Source organism: Danaus plexippus, chromosome 6, assembly GCF_018135715.1.
Source record: "Danaus plexippus chromosome 6, MEX_DaPlex, whole genome shotgun sequence".
Taxonomy (NCBI): domain Eukaryota; kingdom Metazoa; phylum Arthropoda; class Insecta; order Lepidoptera; family Nymphalidae; genus Danaus; species Danaus plexippus.
Window position 1 is genome coordinate 6,672,171 of NC_083540.1, and position 23,041 is coordinate 6,695,211.

The 23,041-nt window shown below is 32.2% G+C and overlaps 3 protein-coding genes across 8 annotated transcripts in view; 2 read left to right on the forward strand and 1 right to left on the reverse strand.

The window, feature by feature from the left end:
* The window catches only part of LOC116779258 (mucin-2-like), a 31,908-nt gene extending 30,722 nt beyond the window's left edge, over positions 1-1,186 (forward strand). For both annotated transcript variants that reach the window (XM_032673512.2, XM_032673513.2), the window contains exon 13: positions 1-1,186. In XM_032673512.2, the coding sequence (XP_032529403.2) occupies positions 1-384 (384 nt within the window). In that variant the 3' untranslated portion in view covers positions 385-1,186.
* Positions 725-23,041, reverse strand: part of LOC116779260 (adenylyl cyclase-associated protein 1) — a 27,746-nt gene continuing 5,429 nt past the window's right edge. For 2 of the 4 annotated variants that reach the window (XM_032673517.2, XM_032673515.2), the window contains exons 2-9: positions 13,608-13,825; positions 11,363-11,448; positions 10,903-11,285; positions 8,522-8,665; positions 7,764-7,942; positions 5,513-5,719; positions 1,745-1,888; positions 725-1,592 (exon numbers count right to left, since the gene is read on the reverse strand). In XM_032673517.2, coding sequence (XP_032529408.1) covers positions 1,503-1,592; positions 1,745-1,888; positions 5,513-5,719; positions 7,764-7,942; positions 8,522-8,665; positions 10,903-11,285; positions 11,363-11,448; positions 13,608-13,640 — 1,266 coding nt within the window. In that variant the 5' untranslated portion in view covers positions 13,641-13,825 and the 3' untranslated portion in view covers positions 725-1,502. Of the gene's footprint in view, positions 1,593-1,744; positions 1,889-5,512; positions 5,720-7,763; positions 7,943-8,521; positions 8,666-10,902; positions 11,286-11,362; positions 11,449-13,607; positions 13,826-14,108; positions 14,260-19,626; positions 19,802-23,041 lie in introns of those variants that run through there. The other 2 variants (XM_061529998.1, XM_032673516.2) reach the window with 2 other exon arrangements.
* LOC133320891 (uncharacterized) lies at positions 2,118-4,389 on the forward strand. Of its 2 annotated transcripts, XM_061529999.1 has the most exons (6): positions 2,118-2,421; positions 2,510-2,635; positions 2,738-2,945; positions 3,065-3,327; positions 3,406-3,618; positions 4,057-4,389. In XM_061529999.1, exons 1-6 carry the CDS (start codon positions 2,248-2,250, stop codon positions 4,231-4,233), a joined length of 1,161 nt encoding a protein of 386 aa, XP_061385983.1. In that variant the 5' UTR covers positions 2,118-2,247; the 3' UTR covers positions 4,234-4,389. The 2 variants fall into 2 exon arrangements, with proteins under 2 accessions (XP_061385983.1, XP_061385984.1); XM_061530000.1 differs by having other exon boundaries at positions 2,285-2,635; positions 4,057-4,387.

The window sequence follows — 23,041 nt, forward strand, 5'->3', positions numbered from 1 at the left end:
GAGGACGATAGATGGTATATTTACGGTGTAACCAGCAATGGCTATGGATGTGCCAGGGCGAACCGACCTGGCGTTTACACGAAGGTCTCCAACTACATCGAGTGGATTGACAGCGTCATGACGACTCACACGACGACAACGAACAAAACTATATCGAACAGCGAAGAAAACTCCAAAGAAGATTTCTACGCGGATTTAGAAACGGCAGAGAACAAGAGAGTTCTTCATAGGACCTACGATACTTGTAGAGGTTTCCGATGCCCTCTTGGGGAATGCCTACCACAGTCTAGCGTCTGCAATGGCTTCCTAGAATGTTCGGACGGCAGTGACGAATGGCAATGCGATAATTTTATGACGAATTCAAGCTGGTACAGTCCCGTCTAATAGTTACGGATAGTTAGTATAAGCCAGTATAGTAGTGTACGAGACTTGACTGATATCTTATAAGTAGATTTAAGTTCACAAAAAATATGAATCTCAAATGAGTGAAGCTATTATGTAGCTATATTATTCCCAATAAAAAACTCAAGAAACATATCCAGGGCTCTGTATATATAGCTTTAATAATAAAGTCGCCCGATATATTTAATATCTGATGATGAACTATTTATTTCAAGTCATGGGCTACCTTTTTCGTTTGAACCGTTCTCACTGTATTTATTCAAATGGACAATGTAGACCATAAATAAAATACACACTGTAAACGTGTTTCAATTTAAAGTCATTGTACTTAATAATACCTTTATTTAATAATAAGACAAATAAATTAAAACATCGTCAAATAAGAATGACGTAAATTACATTTCTTATTAGCGAAGTCACAATTATATCAAACACATACAATATCAATTAAAGATAATAATAATTGCTTCTATTATAATACCTCAATTAATACCAAAAAAAAAAAAATTACAATTACAATATTTATATAAAAAAAAAAATGTCTGTCCTAAAAAAAATAAAATAATTTCTGAGAATAATCACATAATATTAAATGTTATTTTAAATAGTTACTTAGATAGTAAATTAAAGAGAAAACTCTTACACGGTCGACAATAATCGGGGTTTTAGAATCACTATAGCAAGTAACTGACAGCCGAATCGGAAATGCAAGACATTATACTAATAATTTCAAGACGTCACACCCCTTACGTCTACAGCGACCGCGTACCAAAGGTACGTACTGCGATCCGTCCAAAAAGAAAATACAAACAGACTGATCGAGGAACATCTTTATTACACATAAAGGCCAGTAAATATGAATGTTAGTTATGTCTACGTCATACCGATTTATACCTTACGAACTAGGATCCAGCGAGATGAGCAAGAAATTTACTGTTGTAAATCATTATGAATTATATCGCCGATATCAAATATGCATTTGCAACTAGTGGATTAAATTACAAGGTGTACTGTTAATGTGCATTTTATATTATGTGCGGCCCAAGTCGGGCCAATGGTGTTTACGAATGCACAGACGATGGCGATGCGCTTGACAATGTTTAGCCCTTGCTTTCGACTGGCGTTGTCGTAAGACCGGTGGGCGGCTTGTTCAGCAGAGTCTTGAATTGTTCCGGGATCGGATACTCCGACTGCAAGAATTGGTAATACATTTACATATCGTTAGTCAGATATTGTTTTTCCATAGCGGTTTCGACTCTCCTATAATAATTAGTTGTTAACGAATTGCCCAAATTTCATCCGCCAAATAATTATAAAATTCTATCATTTTTGCTAAACTTACGTAATCTCCGCTGGCTGTGGGCACCAGAACATTCATCTCAGAGGACTTGGATGAAACTATCTCCACGTCGAGCGACTCCTGGGACAGGTAGATCTGACAACCATCCGTCTTGTCGATAGAGATCGTCGGCACCTTGCCCAAAACCTGTCAATTACGTATAGCGAATCATGAACTGAAAATTTTACAAATACAGCACAAAAACATTTGCTGATATTTTTAATCAATTATCTACAATATTTATAATAATACGACGACCATTATAATATAACGACATAAAGTTATGTGACATTGACTGTAACGACACAGTAAAAACTGTCCGCCCGAATGGAACACATTTATAAAATTCTCCATGTAAACTTGATTTTTAAAAAAATCTTAAGTCATGTCAGCTGTCATTTCTATTGACAATTTTCTTACTATTTTTCAGATCAAAATAAATTTATATTATAACTTATATATAACAATTCCAAAAAGTAAACTTCAAAACTGGATTTCGTTAAAACATGAAAGAGGAAAATATTTCCGAAGCTGTCGCCAATAAAGAAATCATGAATGGATCTCCGTCGTTACTTATGAAATACTGGGAATACTTAACACACGAACTCGGTTCACAACTAGGCCAATATTTTGTCAAGTTATTATACGCTTTTTATATGAATTTTACATTCCCAAACGTGGTGCGTATTATTTTTTTTATAAAACAAAGAAACTGTGTCATCCATCCATTGAGTAATTTATTGGATATATTTTTTGTAATATTTGTAGCTTTTATTTTTGATTAAGTTTCTCCCAACGGGAATATATATACATAGATTTATCAACAACTTATATAACACAACACAAGAGAGAATGAGGCTCAAACAGTTGGAGTTGGACGATATTAATTTGCAGGTAAAGCAATAGTTTGAAGCGGAACGTTTTATAAACAAAAAAAATCCTTAAAATACGTATACACTTAACGTATGTTTTCATTTATATATTATTACACCATAGATCCAAATAGTGAATACGAAACTGAGCGTACGTGACGGAGAATACAACGAGAGGAAAAAGCTTTTAAGGAAAAAAACGGAGCAACTTAACAAGATACGAGCAAAAGTCAGGGAAGTTATAGCGGCTGATAAGGAATTAAGAGACGTCATCAAAGACAACATATCATGGGATGAGGAGATGGATTGCGACAACAACACCAGGGAAGAAGGTGCGGAATCTAAAACAAACATAATACAAAATCATACCGTTCGATTGTTACATAAAAACAGGTTATAGAGAAATAGAAATATCTCAGTCCCGTTCTGATTTATATAAGCACTGTTTCAGAGTGCACATTTATAGTGGAATTACTAAAGGAGCTGAAGTACGATCAGGTGGTGCCAGATATAGACGTAGGCGTGAGTGGACCAGCTTCAGGACAGAGGATCGACTCCGGCGAGAACCGGTCTGCGGCCGACAGCGAGTGTAAACAGGATTGTCAAATCAAAATCGTCAAAGTCACGAACGTTTATAAAGTAGCGTACCTCCGACACTACATAAGACAGAAGAGACTGAGACGCGCGAACAAACAGGCGATGTTGAGGAAAAAGGTGACAACTATTGATATATGTATGGCAAACAGTCCGTGTAAGAACTAGAGTATATATGGAAAGTTTGAATTGTTGCAGATGGACGACATAAAAAAATTGTTGGACGATTGGCAGAGAACTTTAAACATGGTCATCAACAGCAAGGTGCCGCTCATAAACATGAACTCGCAGTACATCGACATACCCTCACAAGAAGCCATGGGAGACTGTTTCAAACAGAACTTTTACATCCTATCCGATTCCGACAGCGACTTCAGGAACAGCGTCGACAACTGTCACGACGACTACATGGTAAATATTATCAAATGATACTCGAATTTGTTTTTGTCGAAAGAAACTTTTTAAAATTTGTATATTCAAAAAGCTCTCGTGAAGGCACGGGCACTTCAATTAGCAAAAACGTTTACCAAACCGTACAAAATCAATGAGCGGCGAGGTCGTCGTGTTGTGTATAAGATCAATCAATACCATAATGGCTACCGCTATCTATTAATTGAAACTGAATTTCAATGACACATATGCACTAAATATAATTGGATAAGACTGGTATTCTATAGAGAATAAACTTACTAATTAGTAGGCCACAGCTTCGAGAGCGCTAGATTATCAGAACACAAATTCAACGCTCATGAATATAAAGACATAATCAAGCTGTACGCTCGCAGCATTGATAATGTACAGTTAGTCCGCAATCCGTTAGTCCGCCGGCTATAATAACATACATTACAGGATTATAACGGGGAGAATGCTTTCACGAGAGAATACTGCGATCTCAAAGAGTACGGTGACAGCATAGAGGCTGACGAAAAGTGCACCTGCAATAAGACACCTGGAGTTCTGTTCGTAGTACCAGAAGAAACTAGAAGCCAGCTTGAAATCGAAGAAATCAAAAACAATACAGACTAGCGCTGGAAGCGTCTCAATGAATCGCATGCATTAATAATAATTGCAATAAAAACGAGTGATTCTCACATGTGGTCGCCGGTATGACCTCACGGGCGTCCTTTTATACAAACTTTGTGCTTTTTTACAACGCGTCGGTTTATTAATAAAGTTTTGTATTCGATAACAAGTTTAAATTCATTTTACAGTAAATAATACAGAACCGTTTCGTAGATGTATGTAACTAGCAATGAATATGTCCGCGCTGCTATAGAGGTTGTCGGATAGAATTCTATTTTAAGAGTTTAAATTAACGGCTAATCATAAAAGAAAAACTTGCAAAGATAAATCGTAGGACAAAAAAAAATCATTCCACGAATGGTTTCAACATTTAAAGGCTCTTTTTGTGTCCTATGTTCCTGTCTTCAAATATTCGCATCAGATAGAACCTTTATTACCATAACCTAAAATTTTACTCATAATAAGACGAACAGATTTTAGTAGGAAAGATACGTTTATTGGAATAGTTATATTTCTGACAAAAAACGACGAGATTAAATTAGCGATGACGTCATTTGTGTTTATAAATATTAATTGTGTCGGACGTCTGTTCGGATTTCCTACTCACAAAGCAAAAAAAAGTCCATCTAATTATTGTAAATCGTAGAATCGTATTTGACAGTGAGTTTTTCAGTTATGCAAAGACAATGATGTATTCAGAAATGCTTTGTTCCTCATACATGTGAAATGTGTGAGAAATATTTGATCGTCCGTGTGGAAATTTCGTTTCAATCTTTGTATTAACTATACGATGTATAATCTTACATGATAACATGTAAAGATTTATGTTTTCCGTGTTACATCTCAAAGTGCCTTTAATCCTTTGGAGCACTCCTACTCGAATCCTTTGGGATCCGGCTGGAGTTCCTCGGAGGCATATAATACCTTTTCAAATATATTATTCTCAGAGCATACGATAAATACAATTTAGTTATTCGACATTAATATCATGAACACAAAATTTCTATGTATTTAAAATTGTTCTATACTACAGTAGCAAACGCATTACTCTTTATAATTCCTGTCAGGGTCATGTCGCCAACCCTTAGTGTTAATCGAAATCTAATCTCAACGGAATCACCGCCGAAAATTTTCTTTATATAAACATCGCCCTCCTACCACGACATCCAACTTATCTCAGCCACATCCAATATTTCTTCTACATTCAGTCAAGATCCTCCTACCACGTTTTCAACCAACCGATCTGTATCTCTATAATTCTCCATACAAATATTGAACCTACCTGCATCTGTACCGACTGGCAGTTGACGAACTCGACGCTGGAGACGAGGTTGTCGAACACGACGGCGCACTTGGTACAGGAGTCCAACACCACCCCGTTGATCTTTCCTCGTACCGTGAGAGCTGAGTCGCGACAACGGAACATGTACACCACGTTGTTCATATCAGCGTTCTCGACCACCAGGTTCTGATTAGACTTCTGGTATTCCTGGGAACAGAACCGACGACAATACAGTCCCGTATACATTCTTCTAGCAAAACATTACTAACCAAATTGTATAGGATTAAGTTAGAAACGTTCTAATTATCATTATAGAGATAGGTAACAAAATATTCCTCAAACATACATTTATTTAGTATATTAATTTAATTTCACTCTGTTACGCGTCAATATAAGAACTTCTCTTAAAATATTAAAAGCTCATAAATTGTAACACATAAGGCATTAAGCCTTAACACACTTAAACGGATCGTAAACATTTTAACGTTGCCTCAAAACGTCGTTACGAGGACCTTACCCTTTATGCTTTCACCGAGACATTTCATAATAAAAATACAGGCCATTAAAATTATTATTACACAAAACATTCGATATTCAAATGTTATATCTGAACATACGTCTAAGAAAGGCATTAATATATAAGTATACATGTTTTCGGTACCAAAAAATGGAGAATTTTATATGAAGCTATAAAAGATTTCAAACTCATATATATCTGACCTCACAATTATAATTTATTAACATATATACTGTCTGTACTAACGTGTGTCTGTTGATTCTTTAAGCAGAATATATATTGTTTTAACGAAAAATACAGTTTTAAAATAAAAATATTGGACTTCCATCTTGATAATAAGGGATAAGATATCAATTGTATGAGAGAGGTATGTATAAGTTATGTATTAAGTAAAAACGTTGTTGTTGTTTGTTTAAAATATGTCCTTCATCCGTGCAAAGACGTGCACAGTATTCTGTCAGTGTCGTGTGGAAAGGAGGTGACACGATCAAGTAAAGACATTACGTTAAATAAACGAATGAAGACACACAGTGTATGGTATGATAAGGTTTTATGACGAGGGTAGCTCGAGGAGGCGTGCACATCTCGTCTACAAATAATTTTCCAGTTCGTCGAACACGTTTGTTACTTGTTGAGAAAAGTATTTCAATTTAATTTAACAAGCGTTACTAATTTAGAAAAGGAACACGTGTTGAATAAATTACGGGCATTAAGCCTTTATTTCGTTAACTTCTACGTCACTCTAAATTATGGAAACTCAAAGCCCCGTCATAAACTTTTAGTGAGGTTAAACGAAAATCCATGTTATAAGTAATAATTGGTTAAATGATGATATAAGTTTTAATTAATATCATACAACGTCAAATGTACTTGAGATAGAATTAAAATATTTTTTACGTATTTTTGAATCATTATTAGACAAGTTTTTATTTTATTAAAAATTAATGCTTTTAATTCAAACCGACAGCGTTGACGTCACGAGTGCTGAGAGCGACTTGTCATTTATGAAACCTAATTATGTAGTTATTATTGGTTGAACGTGCTCCGGATGGCGAATATGATATATATAAAAAACATGTTATATTGAATCGTCTGTTTGTAATGTTAAAATTATCACAGTTCACTAAACGTATGCTGGTATGGATAGTACAAAGGTGATAAGAAAAATTTCGTATGTCTATCTTTTTGTAAAGCCAATCTCTGAAACGAGTTTTGCTGGGACCTCAGCTACTTTTATTTTACTTTATATATATATATAATCTCCGCTTGTATAAGCTTGTAACCCGTGGAAAATATAATCGGTACCAACTCTAAATATTCGTAAAGAAATTCACGTACGTTTTAACTTTGTAAAGGTTCTATATGAGAACTCTCACCGCGACCCATTTCAACGGCAAACGTAAGTGGCGTGTGGAGACGATTGTCAACAAAGTTACATTAATGTTTAAAATCACTTACGGAACAAAAAAAAATTGAATTACGAACAATCGACGGTAAAAAATAACGTTTGTAACAATATTAAATAAACTTGTATATATAGGAAATATTGTGAAGCAATGTTACTTTAAGCTAGATGTTTCATATTGATGGCGTATTCATGACATAATATTCTGTATATAAAAAAAATATGTTTAGCTTTTCGATTTAAAAATGGAACAGTAACAATTTTTAATACATTATACAGTAAAAGTTTCTCTATATACTGCCGTCCTGTTTGTATGTTTTGATACTTACAATAACCCATTTCTTCCCGTCCCTAGCGAACACAGGCGGCTTGTCGGGCAGAGAGCCGGCCCCCGGAGTGGGTAGGGCCTTCACTGGGGCCTTGGAAGCTGGCGCCTTGAAGGGTGCGGGTCCCTGACGCAACTGAGGGTTCTTGTGGGTTTGCATATCCGATGTCACTTTACGGAGACCTGGGTCCCAAATGATTATCATTAAGCAAATTTAATATTTTAGAGAGTACATATTTTAATTAAATATGTTTCTCGCATTTCCTCGCATATCAAACCGCTAAAACACCACGAGTTTTATTTACATCAAATGATGAGTTTTGTTTTCTGTGTGGATTTATCATTTAGTATGAAAGGCAAGTTTTGTGAATGCTCTCCGAGCTATGAAAGGTCTCGTTTATGTAGTGCATCCATACATACCTTTGGCCCATATATGTTAGACCCATATATACAGAGCTAGATTTTATAAATTTTTAAATTTTATAACATTTTTTTTATAAATCTAAGAAAAATATACGTCAAACTCATGGCTTGTAGATAATTTTTCTATCAAGTCACAACGTGATATAAATTCGTCTATTGAAGTATAATTAATATAAGGTTAGAATACGTTTTAAATATCAACCATAGAATGTTTTAAAAACAATCGATTGTTTAAAAAAAGTATTGTTTAAGATTTATTTCTCCAAAAATAATAAATAATAATAAGTGATCGCATGAAAATTTCTAAAATTCTTTGCTAAATATTTAGTTAATACTAACTGCTAGTAATGGCTTCTCCCTTGTTGATCTCAGCGAAGAGTGCGCTGCGGTCGTCGGCTGCTAGATTAGCGAAGTCCACTTCAGGCAGAGCTGGTGGTGGTGGTGGCATACCACCGGGGGGTGGTGGTGGAGCACCGCCCTTACCTTCATATTACAGTTACTTTCATTTACTCTTCCTTTATAATCAAGTTGGAAAACGAGAGCCCTTCGTGCAATACTTATTTACTATTTGAAACATCTTTAAAAATTTTGCTCAAAATACAAAGACCTCAAACTATTTTGTGTATGTATAAATAAATATGAAAGAATATGTGAAAAACTTGACCTAGAAGATTTCGGGACCGAATACGTTACAGATATTATTATCGACCTATAATTTTTGTGAATAATGAAATAAACATATGTATGTTCGTATGTTTTTTTGTATGTATTCGTACTTCGTCGTTCGTGTATATATATACATATATCGGATTAGTTCTACATAGAACCAATCCCATATATATAAAACTATACCGTAAGTTGTCACACAAATAAAAAGCTATAGGTGTGTACACATTTATTAAGAATTAAAAATATTATGAATGTGACATTTATTAAGAATTAAAAATATTATGAACAGACATATTCAAGGAACCATGACTATCAGATAATTTATGTATATTTCAATGACGATCAAAATATCTTCATTTAAATTTATGATATATAAATCTAAAGTGGATGTATTAATTTAAACTAATGAAATCCAAGACTTACGCGAGTATTCATTTAAATAAAACTAATATTCTAGGATGTACTATTCGTTTTTTATTAAAAAACTTTCGGTTGCTTCACATCAACTGCGATCACGGGTAGAACTTTCTTATTAAATTTAACCTGTCTCATTTACTGTACGTGTAACTTCACGTAATTATAAACTCCCTCTAATGTGAACAGAGCATTGTGTTGGCTTTCACTTTATACATCTAATTAGACACTGCTACTGTTTGTTAATAACAACCAATTCAAGTTAATTCGTGATAAACCTCACAAGTTAGACACGTATGTATAATTTAATAACTCAATGTTACGTTTGTCTTGATTTCATTACAATATTTAGCTTTGAAATTAAGCCGCCCATTTAGTGTCAAAGACACGTTACGTTTACTTTACCCTAAATTTTTTGTCACTGATATTGATCATAATTTTTGTTATATATAAATCTGTTGTTTTAAATTCGAAATGTATGGTTAATTGAAATTCTGCTCTATGAGGTTGTATTACAGTTTATTATATTTAAAATTTACTGTTTTTATGAGTGAGTGAAAATATTTGGGTCATATTATTGAAGGCGTTTCTGTTCTCGTCTGAATTGTCACTACAAGGAGTTTTCGAACTATAAACCGATAGTACCAACGTACTTTATATTCATATATATGTATATTTTTTTGAAGAATACAAACACGTTCTAAAGTTAATTGACCTAACCAGCATCTCTATGAAACGGTATGTCCTTGTAAGATGCAAGATCTTATTAAGAAATGTATATAATCAAATCTTCCATCTTTAAAATCAAATTCGATATATACATGAATGTAATATATATACTTAATAACCCCAATAACATTAAATTAAAAAATTAATTTATCTATTTTTCACGAATTCGTCAATCGTCATAATTTTATTCCTAAACGTGACATCACAAACCTACCAGTGGTTATGAAGGTAATGCGTCCAGTATCGAGTAATTAGTTAGTAGCTTAAATGAGCTTTTTCTGTAATGGTTCAAGGTTAATGCGACAGTCACTTTAGCCATACGAACCTTCACCCTCAATGGTATACTATACGTTAATTATAACTTAGAAATATATACAAAAATACTCAAGCAATATTCTTACTCATAATTCAAATAAACTTACGCAGTACAAGTTACTTTTAAAACGACAACTTGAGAAAGGAATAATTGAAGCCGTATTTTATCAGTTTGATGAAATTAACGGAAAATTTTATGCGAATCGAGAAGATCGAACTTAATTTATATACTGATTGAATGACAAAGAAAAATTTACTGGTACTTACTGAAGGAACGAGGAGAAAAAGTAGTATTATTAATAAATAATATTATCAAAACTTTTACTGCTATTAAAATAAGTAGGAGAAATATAGTCTTTTAGCATTTGACATTACTGACAATCCTTTAATATATGTATGTAAGTTAGCTTATAATAGAAGCAAGTTATTATCTTATGTCATATATAAAATTACTCGTACACATATTATTTTACCTATTTCTTCCAATTTCGGAAGAAAAATATTTAAAATGAGAACATATTTTTCTACGTACAATTACTATTTTTAATTGTATTTTATTCATTTAGCACATAAATAAATAAATATTAACTTACCCGACCACACGAGACCCGTTGTGTGATATTGTTTCACATAGGCCTGAAGATCAGACAACAGTTGAATCCAAGCGCGGCACCAGTCTACGTGGGTCTTGTCTTTCTCCTTCCACTCCTTGAGAACGCGGTTTGTGTAGAACTGGCCGGCGTCGTTCATCTCCTTGACGTAGGGCGCCGGTGTTGGCGACACAGCCACCCATCCTAGAGCCGGAATACTCTCAGAGATAGCTGAGAGATGATTAAAGAACTTAGAGGCTCTGTTCTTCTCGCGGAACTGCTGAATGGATGAGATCTTCGCGCTTGTAGGTCCAAGCAGTTGGACGTCTTCCGCTTGAGACGGCTTCGAACGAGTTGTCGCTAGCTGGATGTAACGTAACTGTTCTCTGTGGAAGACAAGTATTATTAGTGTGATCGGTTCCATATTCTCACCAGCCTGATGGAGAAATAGGAATATACTTACTGGAAAGCTTCGTTGACTAGGTTAGCGTGTGTGGCAATATCACCACCGAGCTGATTAGACAGCTGTAAATAGCTCTGCAGGGGGCCCTTGAACAATAATGGAACGTAAAATATGTGTCCAAATAAAAATCTTATAGCAGAACATATAATTGTTATCAATTTATTATTTGGATATCTACAAAAATGTTAAGCAAAGCAAGCAAGGTTTTCGAAAAGATCATCCAAGAATAAAGTCCTTAGGCACGTCGATGTCACAAAACATTAAGTATGCGACACCGCTATATTCCTATACTTCCAATAAAAGCATAAAATACAAAATAACGTAACATTATTTCATCCGATAATTACTTTTCGCAGGGAAAATACCAGCGATCCTATAGCGAACAGTAATCAATTTTGGACGATCCATAGAAATATTTATTTTATATAGACAATATCTCATTTAAATATAAATCTTTATATTTATATAAGCAAATAAGTGGAGGCAAATTTAGGACAAAACTAAATAAAAACGACGACATTTAACACAAAGAAAGAGCAATAATTTCACTAATAACATTATATTCATGAGCTTCGAAAGGATCAGGCCGTATTGTTTTTTCAAATAAACAGCTTAGTGCCGTGTCAATAAAGTTATATCCCTTAAGGCTAAATGACAAATAAATATTTGGATACTTATTAGTACACAATGTAATCGTACAAAGAAAAATCTTTGCAAACAGCAACACTTAGGACCAGTATGTATGAGTTTTATAATATATTTTTTTAAAGTTCGCTCAATCCAGAAAAAATTACCTGAGTTAACTTACTATAACCATAATAGTTTCCGTAAATTACTCATACTAACTGAATACGCCATGTAGACGTCTAATTAGAAATTTAAAATTATCGCGAAGTTTGTAATTTATCCAAGTTTTATGGGAACACTTAAAATGCATTAGTTTTTGACATGATGCACGAAATTGCGAAAAATGAGTCACAAGATGCGAAACTGAGGCATTGACCTATACACGAAAGTGTGTATTAGACAAATTAATTTATCTGATGGATGAGATATTGCCATGACAACATTTATAGACATAAAACAATTATCTAATGACTCGCAAAACTATAAGTAACCAGTCGAACAGACAAATTCTTTAAGTAAATATAAAACCGATCGCATCACAAGGAAGGCGATGGTAAACCAACAAACGAAATCGCCCAAAGCTTGAGGCGTATCAAGTTTCAGTTATCCCGGGATAAATAACTTGTTCAAACAAGATAGACCGTCGTGGATGAAAATTGATTGCTTACGAAGTGCCTAACACAATAAAGACACTTTTCAAACTTTGTTAGCTATACAAAATATTTGAGCACTCCGCTCTATTACTTTGTCGCTGTACGCTGTACCGTAACGGAAATATTGTTATTAAAATTTATATAGCATTTCATTCACTTCATCGCATTTATGTTTCAGCCGTCGACCTTTTATCGTTATTATAGAAGTTATTTTTAAACACAAAGATTATTAATTAAAAAAACATCAAAGTAATTATTAACTTTTTAATATAATTATAATAAAACAATCGGTACTTCAAACGACTGTTTGCCCTTGACAGTTTGAAAGCCCCAGTGTGACAAGTAATTAACCTGTTGTTAAGTAGTTTTCCCTTATAGCACTTGTATACCGTGGAGAATAATAATTTAACTTTTTCAATAAAATTAACTACACCCCTTTAGTTGTAGGAATTAAAATTGTAAACTTTTGTTCATATGGTATCTTTAATTTTTTTTTGTATCAGATGATAGTCAGAAAGTATTGGAATTCACTTGTAACCTCGATCTAAGAATCCATTATTATAAAAAACGCAATTTTCAACTTTAATCAGGACATGTGTGAACACAAATTAGACTTCACACTAAGCGTTTCGAGTCTCTCGATAAACGACACTACAATAATGTCCGAAGATTTATGAATGTAAGACTGGAAACGCTCCGTATGTAGTACGTAATATACGTACATGACAAAGTAGCGAAATAATCATACACATATAGTAGGAGATAATACATTTCACTAGTATTCAAAAAATATGACATCACTCTCAATCAATAACAACTAATTAATAGGAATTAATGCAAGACATCGATACGAATAAGTTCACGTCAGATTTCAAGGTCGAATGACATTAGTCATGCATTCAAGTAAATAAGGTAAATGAATCATCGCATATACAATAAACGTGACCATTATAAGCTGAACTCACCTGCATCAGCTCCTGGTATCCGTTGATACTCATATTGTCCGTTTCTATGAGGTCTATTTGAACTGTTAACGGTGTCGGAGAGCTGGGCGGTGTCAGTGTCGTCGATAGCAACACCGGCAGGCGCTCTAACCGCGATGTCACACGCTCTAGACGCTCAATTAGAGACTCTAGATCGGCAGCCGAGCTGTGTGTCGCGAGGGATGGCTCTGCGTCTCCACCTGTTAGGGACGGAGCGTAAGTATCAATTATTTGAAAATCAAATAAAATAAATACAATACATTCGATACCAAATCGAAATCAATTCCATATAGACAGTATTAAATAAACGAAGACATTCGTTTACGTAATTGAAAACTGAGATTTAGATATACTGTTCCAAGTCTATGGAAATTGTTTCTAGAAACAACGAGACTTTTACCTACAACTTTACAGCTCCGCCTTCATTAAGACAATTTGACAAGACAATCAAAATATGTATCAATAGGAAGAAAATATTCCTACCGCCTGAGACAGTACCATCCTTTCCCTGATCAGAATCTAACATAACTGTATTAACAGCACCACCAATCTTCGTACATCTGCGAGATTCAAATATCTCAATGAGATGCCTCATGTTTCTATTAGTTTCACTCTCCATTTAATGAACCACAACCAACTATGTTCAACGTGAATGAACGACCACTATCGAATGACTAAAACGTTGATACCGTGCGATAATATTACCGAGTAACGTTCCACGAATGTGATAGTGCAAAGCAAATGATAATTTGGTCATACATTGTTGTAAAAAAACCGGTGTGAAAGAGATGGAACATAAGAGGCATTATACGTACATCATTATCATTACAAATGACTTCTGTGATATCATAACGATTATTTTAATGATATTTTAACTAAGTTTAAATAAAAGGTAATGTCACAGAAAATAGTTCCAATGTTGGCAAAGTGTCAAATTGCTGTTTGTATTTTGAAACATCCTTCATTTGTTTTCTTGTATGTAGCGATGGACAGAAGGCAAACAACATATCATGATATTATCGTACATTGCGACGGTCCCTTCGTATATAAAGACATGTCGAAAATGGACCTTTTTTTTTAATTTCATCATTGGCTTTAGAATCCCATGCTCACATACTGACATACGATTTTTTATTTTATCTTAATTAGTAACCTCGTTTTACAAATCATAGAATAATTTCCAGGGCTTGTTGAATACAAACTACGCTCTACTGTAAACCGCGGGTTTTGACTTGACCTTATATACGTAGGAACCGTCGATTGGTAAAAACATAAAAAAATATATATTACTATCTAACTCAGTACTCCATAAAGAAATTAAATTACTGGTTTTGTGATGTTTCCTTCACACAGAACACAAGTTTATAATTCGTCAGACAAATAAAAACGTTCACTTTGACAAAATATTCCATGATTCCACTGCGAATGAAGCCATAGCATAAAAAAAAACTTGTGTTGTTTAATTAAACTTGAGATATATCGAAATTAATATACCAGGGAATATTCACTAAGTTGTCCTTTACATTAGCATTTATATTGAGGAATTATGAATTCAAATAACTATCCTCCTCCATAAAGAGAGACATAACGTTACAGACGATTAATCAGCGAGGCATTCAATTAAATATAATTACTATTTTTACAGTTCAAAAAAAAAATAACTCTCATGTCTGCAATGTTTAATGAGATCTAAGACTTTCGCGAGTATTCATTTAAATGAGACTAGTATTTTTGAATTACTAAACGTTATTTAATTATGTTTGATGTGACGTGTACTTCACATCTCGTACGCCCGTGATCACGGTTGCTGCAAAGTAACCGAAACTTCGGGAGTATGTAGATTTTTTTAAAATAAGAAAATATTAGTTTTATCTATAGTGTTTTTTAAAGATGCATTTAATTGGCGTTTGAGTTGACTGTCAAATAAAATAATTCTGTAATTAATTGAAATGATATATTAAAAATTTTACTAATATTCATAAATATAACCATTTATTAAAACCCAATAAATCTTTGGGTATTTTCACATTTAAATTAATTAAATGTTTTAGATTGATTTTTTTTTCTTTTAATTTATTTTCAATTATTAATTAAGGTCTGATTAAATTATCCTTTGAGAACAAAAATATATATATATAGCGTCATTTGTTCTATAAATAGTTTGGCTTAACGCTTGTAATATCAATAGAAATCACCTGTAATAATAATGTAATGTTCCTTAATGTTCCTTCTTTAAATTGGACTGTGTCTGTAGTCAATGCGGTAATCTCTCGATTATCAGTAACGACTAAGTTATGTATAATATTAATTGTTGTAGAGCGTTTTAACGTAGAGATATATGTGTTCTGTCTAAAGAAAATCGTCTTTTTGTCAAACTGTTTATAGCATACCAGCAGGACTCATAAGGTCAACAATAAATAATAGAAAAACGATTGACGAAATTAGAACTTACAGAGTACTACGAATTAATGAGCGATTAGTTAATCTTGCTACGGAGTCATTCACATGTTTAAAATAACATAAGCTTAATGTAGTCGATATTTATATTTTTGCCATTACATAATTATGATTACTTTAAACAATCCCCAAACCAGAAGTAACTAACCTTATTACTGACAAAAGATCTGTTATATAATTTAATTTTTTTTTTATAAGAAATGGTTACTCAACGTACGCACTCTAAAGTCATCACGAAAGTTATGAATTTAAGACCTTGGTGATTCAAAGGAGCTATTGTTTTTGTCACAATATCATATAAATATCTAACATAAGTTAATAATGAGAGGAAACTCGACGTTATATAATAAAACAATTAAAAGTCCCCGAGAAATATTGCATTGTTCTCCAGCCTTCAGATAATAGGGTTTTACAGACACAATAGCCTACTTAGGTGCCTTTGACAGCATCTTTGCGTTGGATAAGACCGTGTAGCGTCTAATTTTACTTGAGATCTTTCGATGTTCAGATAAATTGGGCCTTGGACTCACGTTTATTTCGGTAGCATTACATGGCCAAGGCCAGCTTTAAATGTAAACTTTGCGTAATGGAGTGAGTGTTTTGTTTGAATTTCGTTTTTTTATACAGAGACAGAAAATCTTAATATTAATACTTGTCACAATTATAATTCAAAATATTTAATAAATTATTAATCCAGTATTTAAATATATATTAAAAAAAAATTAAATGAAAATTTTAAGTAAATTTAAATAATTTTGTATTACATTTTGTATTTGTACAATTTTGTAATTAATTTTAATTTTAAAACATAATCTAGAATACTTGATTAAAAGAGTTTTTCCACTGTAAATTTTTTAAAATGTTATAGTTTGTTATAACGAATGAGATTTTTATTACTTTTAAAATATGATAACATTAAACTATTTCTGTATTTCTATATTTGTAATTTAAACAAATTATATTAACACTAATAAATATTTAAATAAAACTATTAGTGAACCTCTTCATTTGCGCAGTATTTTTATTAACCAGTTCCTTCAAGCTATCTATTATGTTTAGCTTTCTGAATTGTCAACCCAGTATATATATGTACACACTAGCTATAATTAAAACTATAGAATGCAATGTTATTTAAGATCATTCAAACTTTCATTTCTAAACTAGAACAATGCCTTGTACGGACCGCAAATCAACAATTACTGACCACAGACCAAAAACGTATCAGTGACGTAAATGTAACATAAGATTTTCCCTAATAAAAAAATCTAGCTATACAAGTTATTTGTAAAATATAGAATATTGTTAAAATATAACTCGAACATATAATTTCATGACTTGTTACAACTAAATATAAATAAAATGTATATTTGTTTACATTTATTATCTTGTTACGTTGGATGGTTACGAAACATCTAGATGGTTCATAAATTTATATACAGGATAATGTCATAAATAATGATAACAGTATTTTTAAAGTTACTGTATATTAAATACATTGTTACATACAGAAGTTATAAGTTAATTGTATATTTAAATCAAACAATATTTTTATATACATACCTCTAATTTATTTGTAGGTTATTGTTTAGTTTCAATATTGTTCAAACACGGAGAAAGATAATAGCAAGAGATATATTTTTTGAGATTTTAACGAGTTAGAGATCTTGAGTTAAAAAAAAGTTTCTAATTGTTTTTTTTAATGTTGGCAAATTTACAAGAATCATTTACATTTACTTCTCATATATTTTAAACTTCTTTTCTTCGAACGCTTAGTTAATATCCTTTCAAAAGAGAACAAAGCAGTTAAAAACATTTTTGCCGGCAAGTAAAGCTCATCATTAATAGAAAAAACTTCTTTTCTATCATCCGAGACTTGAATAAACGTTACCATTTTATTACATAATAACAACAGCATATTGTAAAAATGTGAATCTGAATTACTGTATATAAAAGCACAAATCACGCATCGCTGGCGCTGTAAGCACTTTGAGGATTTGAAATTGAAAAGCATAATACTTAAAATTAAAAAAAAAATGCTAAGCAAATAAAAAAACCGTTAGAAATCTTTAGAACAAATCAAACATAACTTCATCCTAGTTACCTAGAACTCAATTAAAAATTTAACTCGGGTTAACTTCTCAAGCGTTTTCTAAAGTCAGTTCATTAGTGAAAGCACTTCTGAACATAAAAGTTTTTAACATAATAAGACATAGTAATTAGCTACTCATTACTGAAATAACTGACTCGCGACTCTGCTAACTTACCGTATAACTAAAAACACTACCAAACATGCTGTGTTACTTAACTAATAGGTTGGCACCAATAACGATTTACTGTTGGCCATAATGGGAATACTGACAATACTTAAGTTGCACTGCAAAGCCAACTGTGTCACGCCTGACCCAAGATCACACCCATTCACATGAGTAAGGTCTACGTGAACAATATATTTTTCATTGCCTATACGACTACAACGGATATGTCAACTCATTTCAACGACAAAATTTTTCACTATACTTAATTAAAACAAAGTTATGTCAACTTTCCAACTTTTGAGAATCATAATTCCGTCTAGAATACATATTAAATTTATAAAAGTAAAAATGCTATCGAATGCATATAAATAAAAAAATCGATCGATGTTCAATTAAACGCTTCTAGTTTACTTAATAATTAATTACCTTCCATAGTAACACCGCTGCGAAAGAGACCTGCATTTTTAACTGCGGCGTTCATGTCAAAGAACGCTAAAGCCGCTCTTAAATTATGCATCGCCTTATAAAGTCCTAGTTTATGATTCGTCTACTTCTCAAACGGGTCAATATTGTATGACCCACTCTACCACGACGTTAATCTTTTCAAACACTATTCATATATAACTTTTAACTGAATTCTGAATTTGTATACGTTTGGGAGAGTTGCCAGGTCAAAACATTTATATCATACTAATACATTCGGCTTCATACCTAAATATATAACAGTATCACTTTATTGCGGACAAACTAAATCACATGGAGCCAGTTTGGTAGAATCGCTAAATGAAAATGCAATATTCATAAATTTAACAACAATGAAAACTTCATCGAAACTGCTATATAAAATCGAGTAAATAAAAGCATAAATTGATTACATTAAAATAATAAGTTCATTAACTAAATTAAAAACGGCGTGTGACGTCATTGTTAATTATAATGATATTGAAATATAGCCAATAATAACATTACTCAATTATTTTGCCCAATAATTATATATTAACGCACAAATGACTAAATATAGGTACTGCGAAATTAATAATATTACGTCACTTTATAAAATATCTTTACAATTATTGTTATAAATTATTCTTTAGACAACAATATTATTACTTTCAGTTAACTTCCTAAAGTTACTTACATGTTACTATATAAAATCTTTTTTAATAGCCACAGATGAGCTGCAGACCGTACAGCGTTGTATAAGTTAATTTTTTTTAATTATTTAACCTATGTGATATACCATATTTAAAAGTATGTATTTTAAGACAATTCTGGATATCAATTCATACCTTAGACAAGTGTAATACGATAACTAGCTTCAATATTAACACATCACTGAGCACTATCACTGACGATAAAGTCTACACGTACAGATGCGCGTACGTCGACCGAGCGAGTGATCGTACAGCGGATGTTACCATGAATCACACTGACCGTCTCAACACTCTCAACAAACTGTACGATTAAAACTTTAGCCTCGCCCGTTTCGATACACGCAATGACTCATCGCGATGACGTAAAAAACAATTCGCATCCCAAATATAAAGCATATTAATATCCAATATAATACAGGGCGTAAGTAGTAACGGTTACGACTACCAACAAGAACTACAGCCGCGTTCCAGATTATAGATCGCGGCCATTTTGCAGTTATAAGATGATGATCGTCTCATCCACTTGCTCTTGCATAAACAACAGTTTCTTATTAATCTAGTCCTATATTTCACGCTACACTGGAAATCAACGTTTCGATTCTACATTCCATTACAGCAGAAAAGTATACCAATTTTAAATATTTATTATGATTTATCTGATAGCGTAACGGTCCTGTTTTTAAACGTGACATCATGATTGAAGGAATCGATTAGATTACCTCAAGTGTGGGTATGTGCTGAGAGCAGGCAGCAGCAGCACTTGAAATAATAAGATATAAAAATTAGACCAAAAAAAATATTAAAGAAGGCACTTTATACAATCTACTATAAAATGACAATGTTAATAAAGTATTCTTGTGTATACCTTTAAATAAAAACACAACAAGCAATTTCTATTAACTTTGTTTCGTGAAGTAACCAACACACAAAAACACGAATAATTGTTAACCTCCTCGGCTTTTAAATCTTTCGAAAGACAAGAATAAACGTACTATAACTCTATATTTGTAACCTTATCTTGGTTTAAGAATTTCAACAATAAAATATTTAAGGATCGTACACAACTTTTTATTTTAGTAATAAAGCAGATTACACACAATAACATCCAGTCCAACTGAACATCTAAAATGTCGTTGGGATCTAGGCACTAAAACGGAAAATAAAAACTTGACTCTCGTTTTAAAGAATACTACAAACATTTTCATTAATACCAGATGACTCTATCCAATGTAATCAGCATTCCCGTGTTTGCAAAACTCTGAATAGTCGTTCGCTTGGTCGTAATTCAAAAGTAATTAATTTTAATTTAAACCAACTCAAGTTTTACTAATGCAGTTGTAATTTATATTTATCTACATGTACCCTACTCTTGTAATAAATATAATTATGTATCAATTTCATTGTACAAATTAAAAACATTCATACAAATCTACTATTTTTTGTCATCTACCCCTACTACTAGGATCTATAATTTTCAATATCTGTGGGGCACAAAATGGTTTATTGAGTGAACTATGTGATTCTCCGAAAATTTAAATCAGAATTTTAAACTAGTTACTACATAATGACGTAATGAGTTCTTCTCTACTCTTAATTAATAAAACACAGTGACCAGTTATTAAATATTGCTGGTTTGGATTCTTTACATTTGATTTCATTTGATTACAGCCAAATGCAGAAATGCAACAGAGTATGCCCAATAACAGACTATGAAATAAATCACAGGTTTCATGTAAGAAAAACAGTGAGGATAGGAAATATTCAGATCAGAGTCCACTCTAATAATGAGATCTAAGACTTTCGCGAGTTTTATTCATTTAAATGAAATTAATATTTTTCGGATATACTACGGGTGCTTTATTTTTGTAAAAAACTACATACTCATATTTCTAAATGCCTCATTTAGACTATTATAGTAATTGTTAATTATGTAATGACTATTGCTATTCGTCGAACTATTAAAAATTTAATTACTTGATTTTAAATTTTTGTTTATAATCTTTTTTATATTTCTTCATCATATTAGTGAAGTTCTAGGTAAGTGGAATTATTTTCCTAATATGTTATTACAAGACCGAAATTGATGTCATATAATGCAAATATAAGAAAAATTGAACCCAAATTACTTTCTACCACAATACAATTTTCGTGACATCGTTCTAAGACTACCAAATAGGTAAATTGCTAAATAGAATAACTGTGGTTACGTTAATTATGAAGCATATATTTTTATCGTACCAAAATATTTGACTTTACTGCATTGATAAAAACGAGCCTGAAATATATGTCACTAGATTTAACAGTCCAAATTAATTTTAGTTTGTAAAAAAATCTCTCGAAAATAGTAAAGTTTAAAATTCTCGGGCAGAATTATTTCTCTAGTAGCTTCAGACCGTAAAAAAATTCTGGCCCTTTACTTTTTGTTTTACTTTTTAGCTAACAGTGAGATGAAATAATTTACTACGATAATTTTAATTATAACGTCGATTCTTTTGTAAAATCTGTGACATCGGTTTTATTCTTTAGAAAATATATATTCATAATATAATTTTCGTACTACCTAATCTCAAGATTAACTTCTCAAAATTTACGCCAAAAAGGTTTTATAAGCCGACAGACGAATATTTAAATGACTGTGAGCACTCTTTATAATATAAAAAAAAATATTATGTCTACAGCGTTTTTAGGCCAGGTCTCTGGAGATATTGTGATGCTCACAAAAAACGCAACCCCTTTAACATTCAAGTCTAAATAATATTATGTTTATTTGTCAAAAGTTGTTTTGCTCCGCTTTTACACTACATTGATTTATTATATTTTCTTTCATGTGCCATGTATTATTAGGGAACGTGAAATATTGTCTCCTTCCTAACCTACATCTTTCTTGCACAAACGAGTAATTCATATATGAAATCCAAATTTTCATTCAAATCTTTAATGGAATAGTAAAGTTCGTCTAAATTTTAATTCTGATGATCGTGACGCTAATGCTATCAGCTTTCAGGCCTTTCAACTTTTGACACTATAAGTCTTTTTTATTGTTCATTTAAATCTTCCCATTATTTCTACAACACTTGTTTAGCTTGTAAAACAATCATGTTTGAACCGTGATCTCAAACATTCCACTTTTAATACTTATATCAATTAACTTGCTTTCAAAGTTAATTTTTTCGGAAATTTTTAATGACAGATGTCTCTATAAAAATTACATTGTTTAAAGTTTTTAACTCCGACGTAGTACATTTTGCTTGCTATTTTTTTTTCTATGCTTTCTCTCTGAGTAGCCACCTTGGGTATAAATTATAACCTGCTTATTTTATGGATTTCTTGAAAGATTTATAATAATAAATTTCTATATGAAAATTAATTAACTTATTTATCCTAATGTGTAATGAAATAAATATCGGTGAATCCGCGGTGAAAAGCTAGTCACTAATAAAGAGCTTTAAATAATTTGTTGAAGTGGTAAGCATCACCTCATAGAAGTTTCTGAAATTGTATGGGACTTGAAAGATATAAACTTGAAATTAAATTGTTCAGCACTACATTG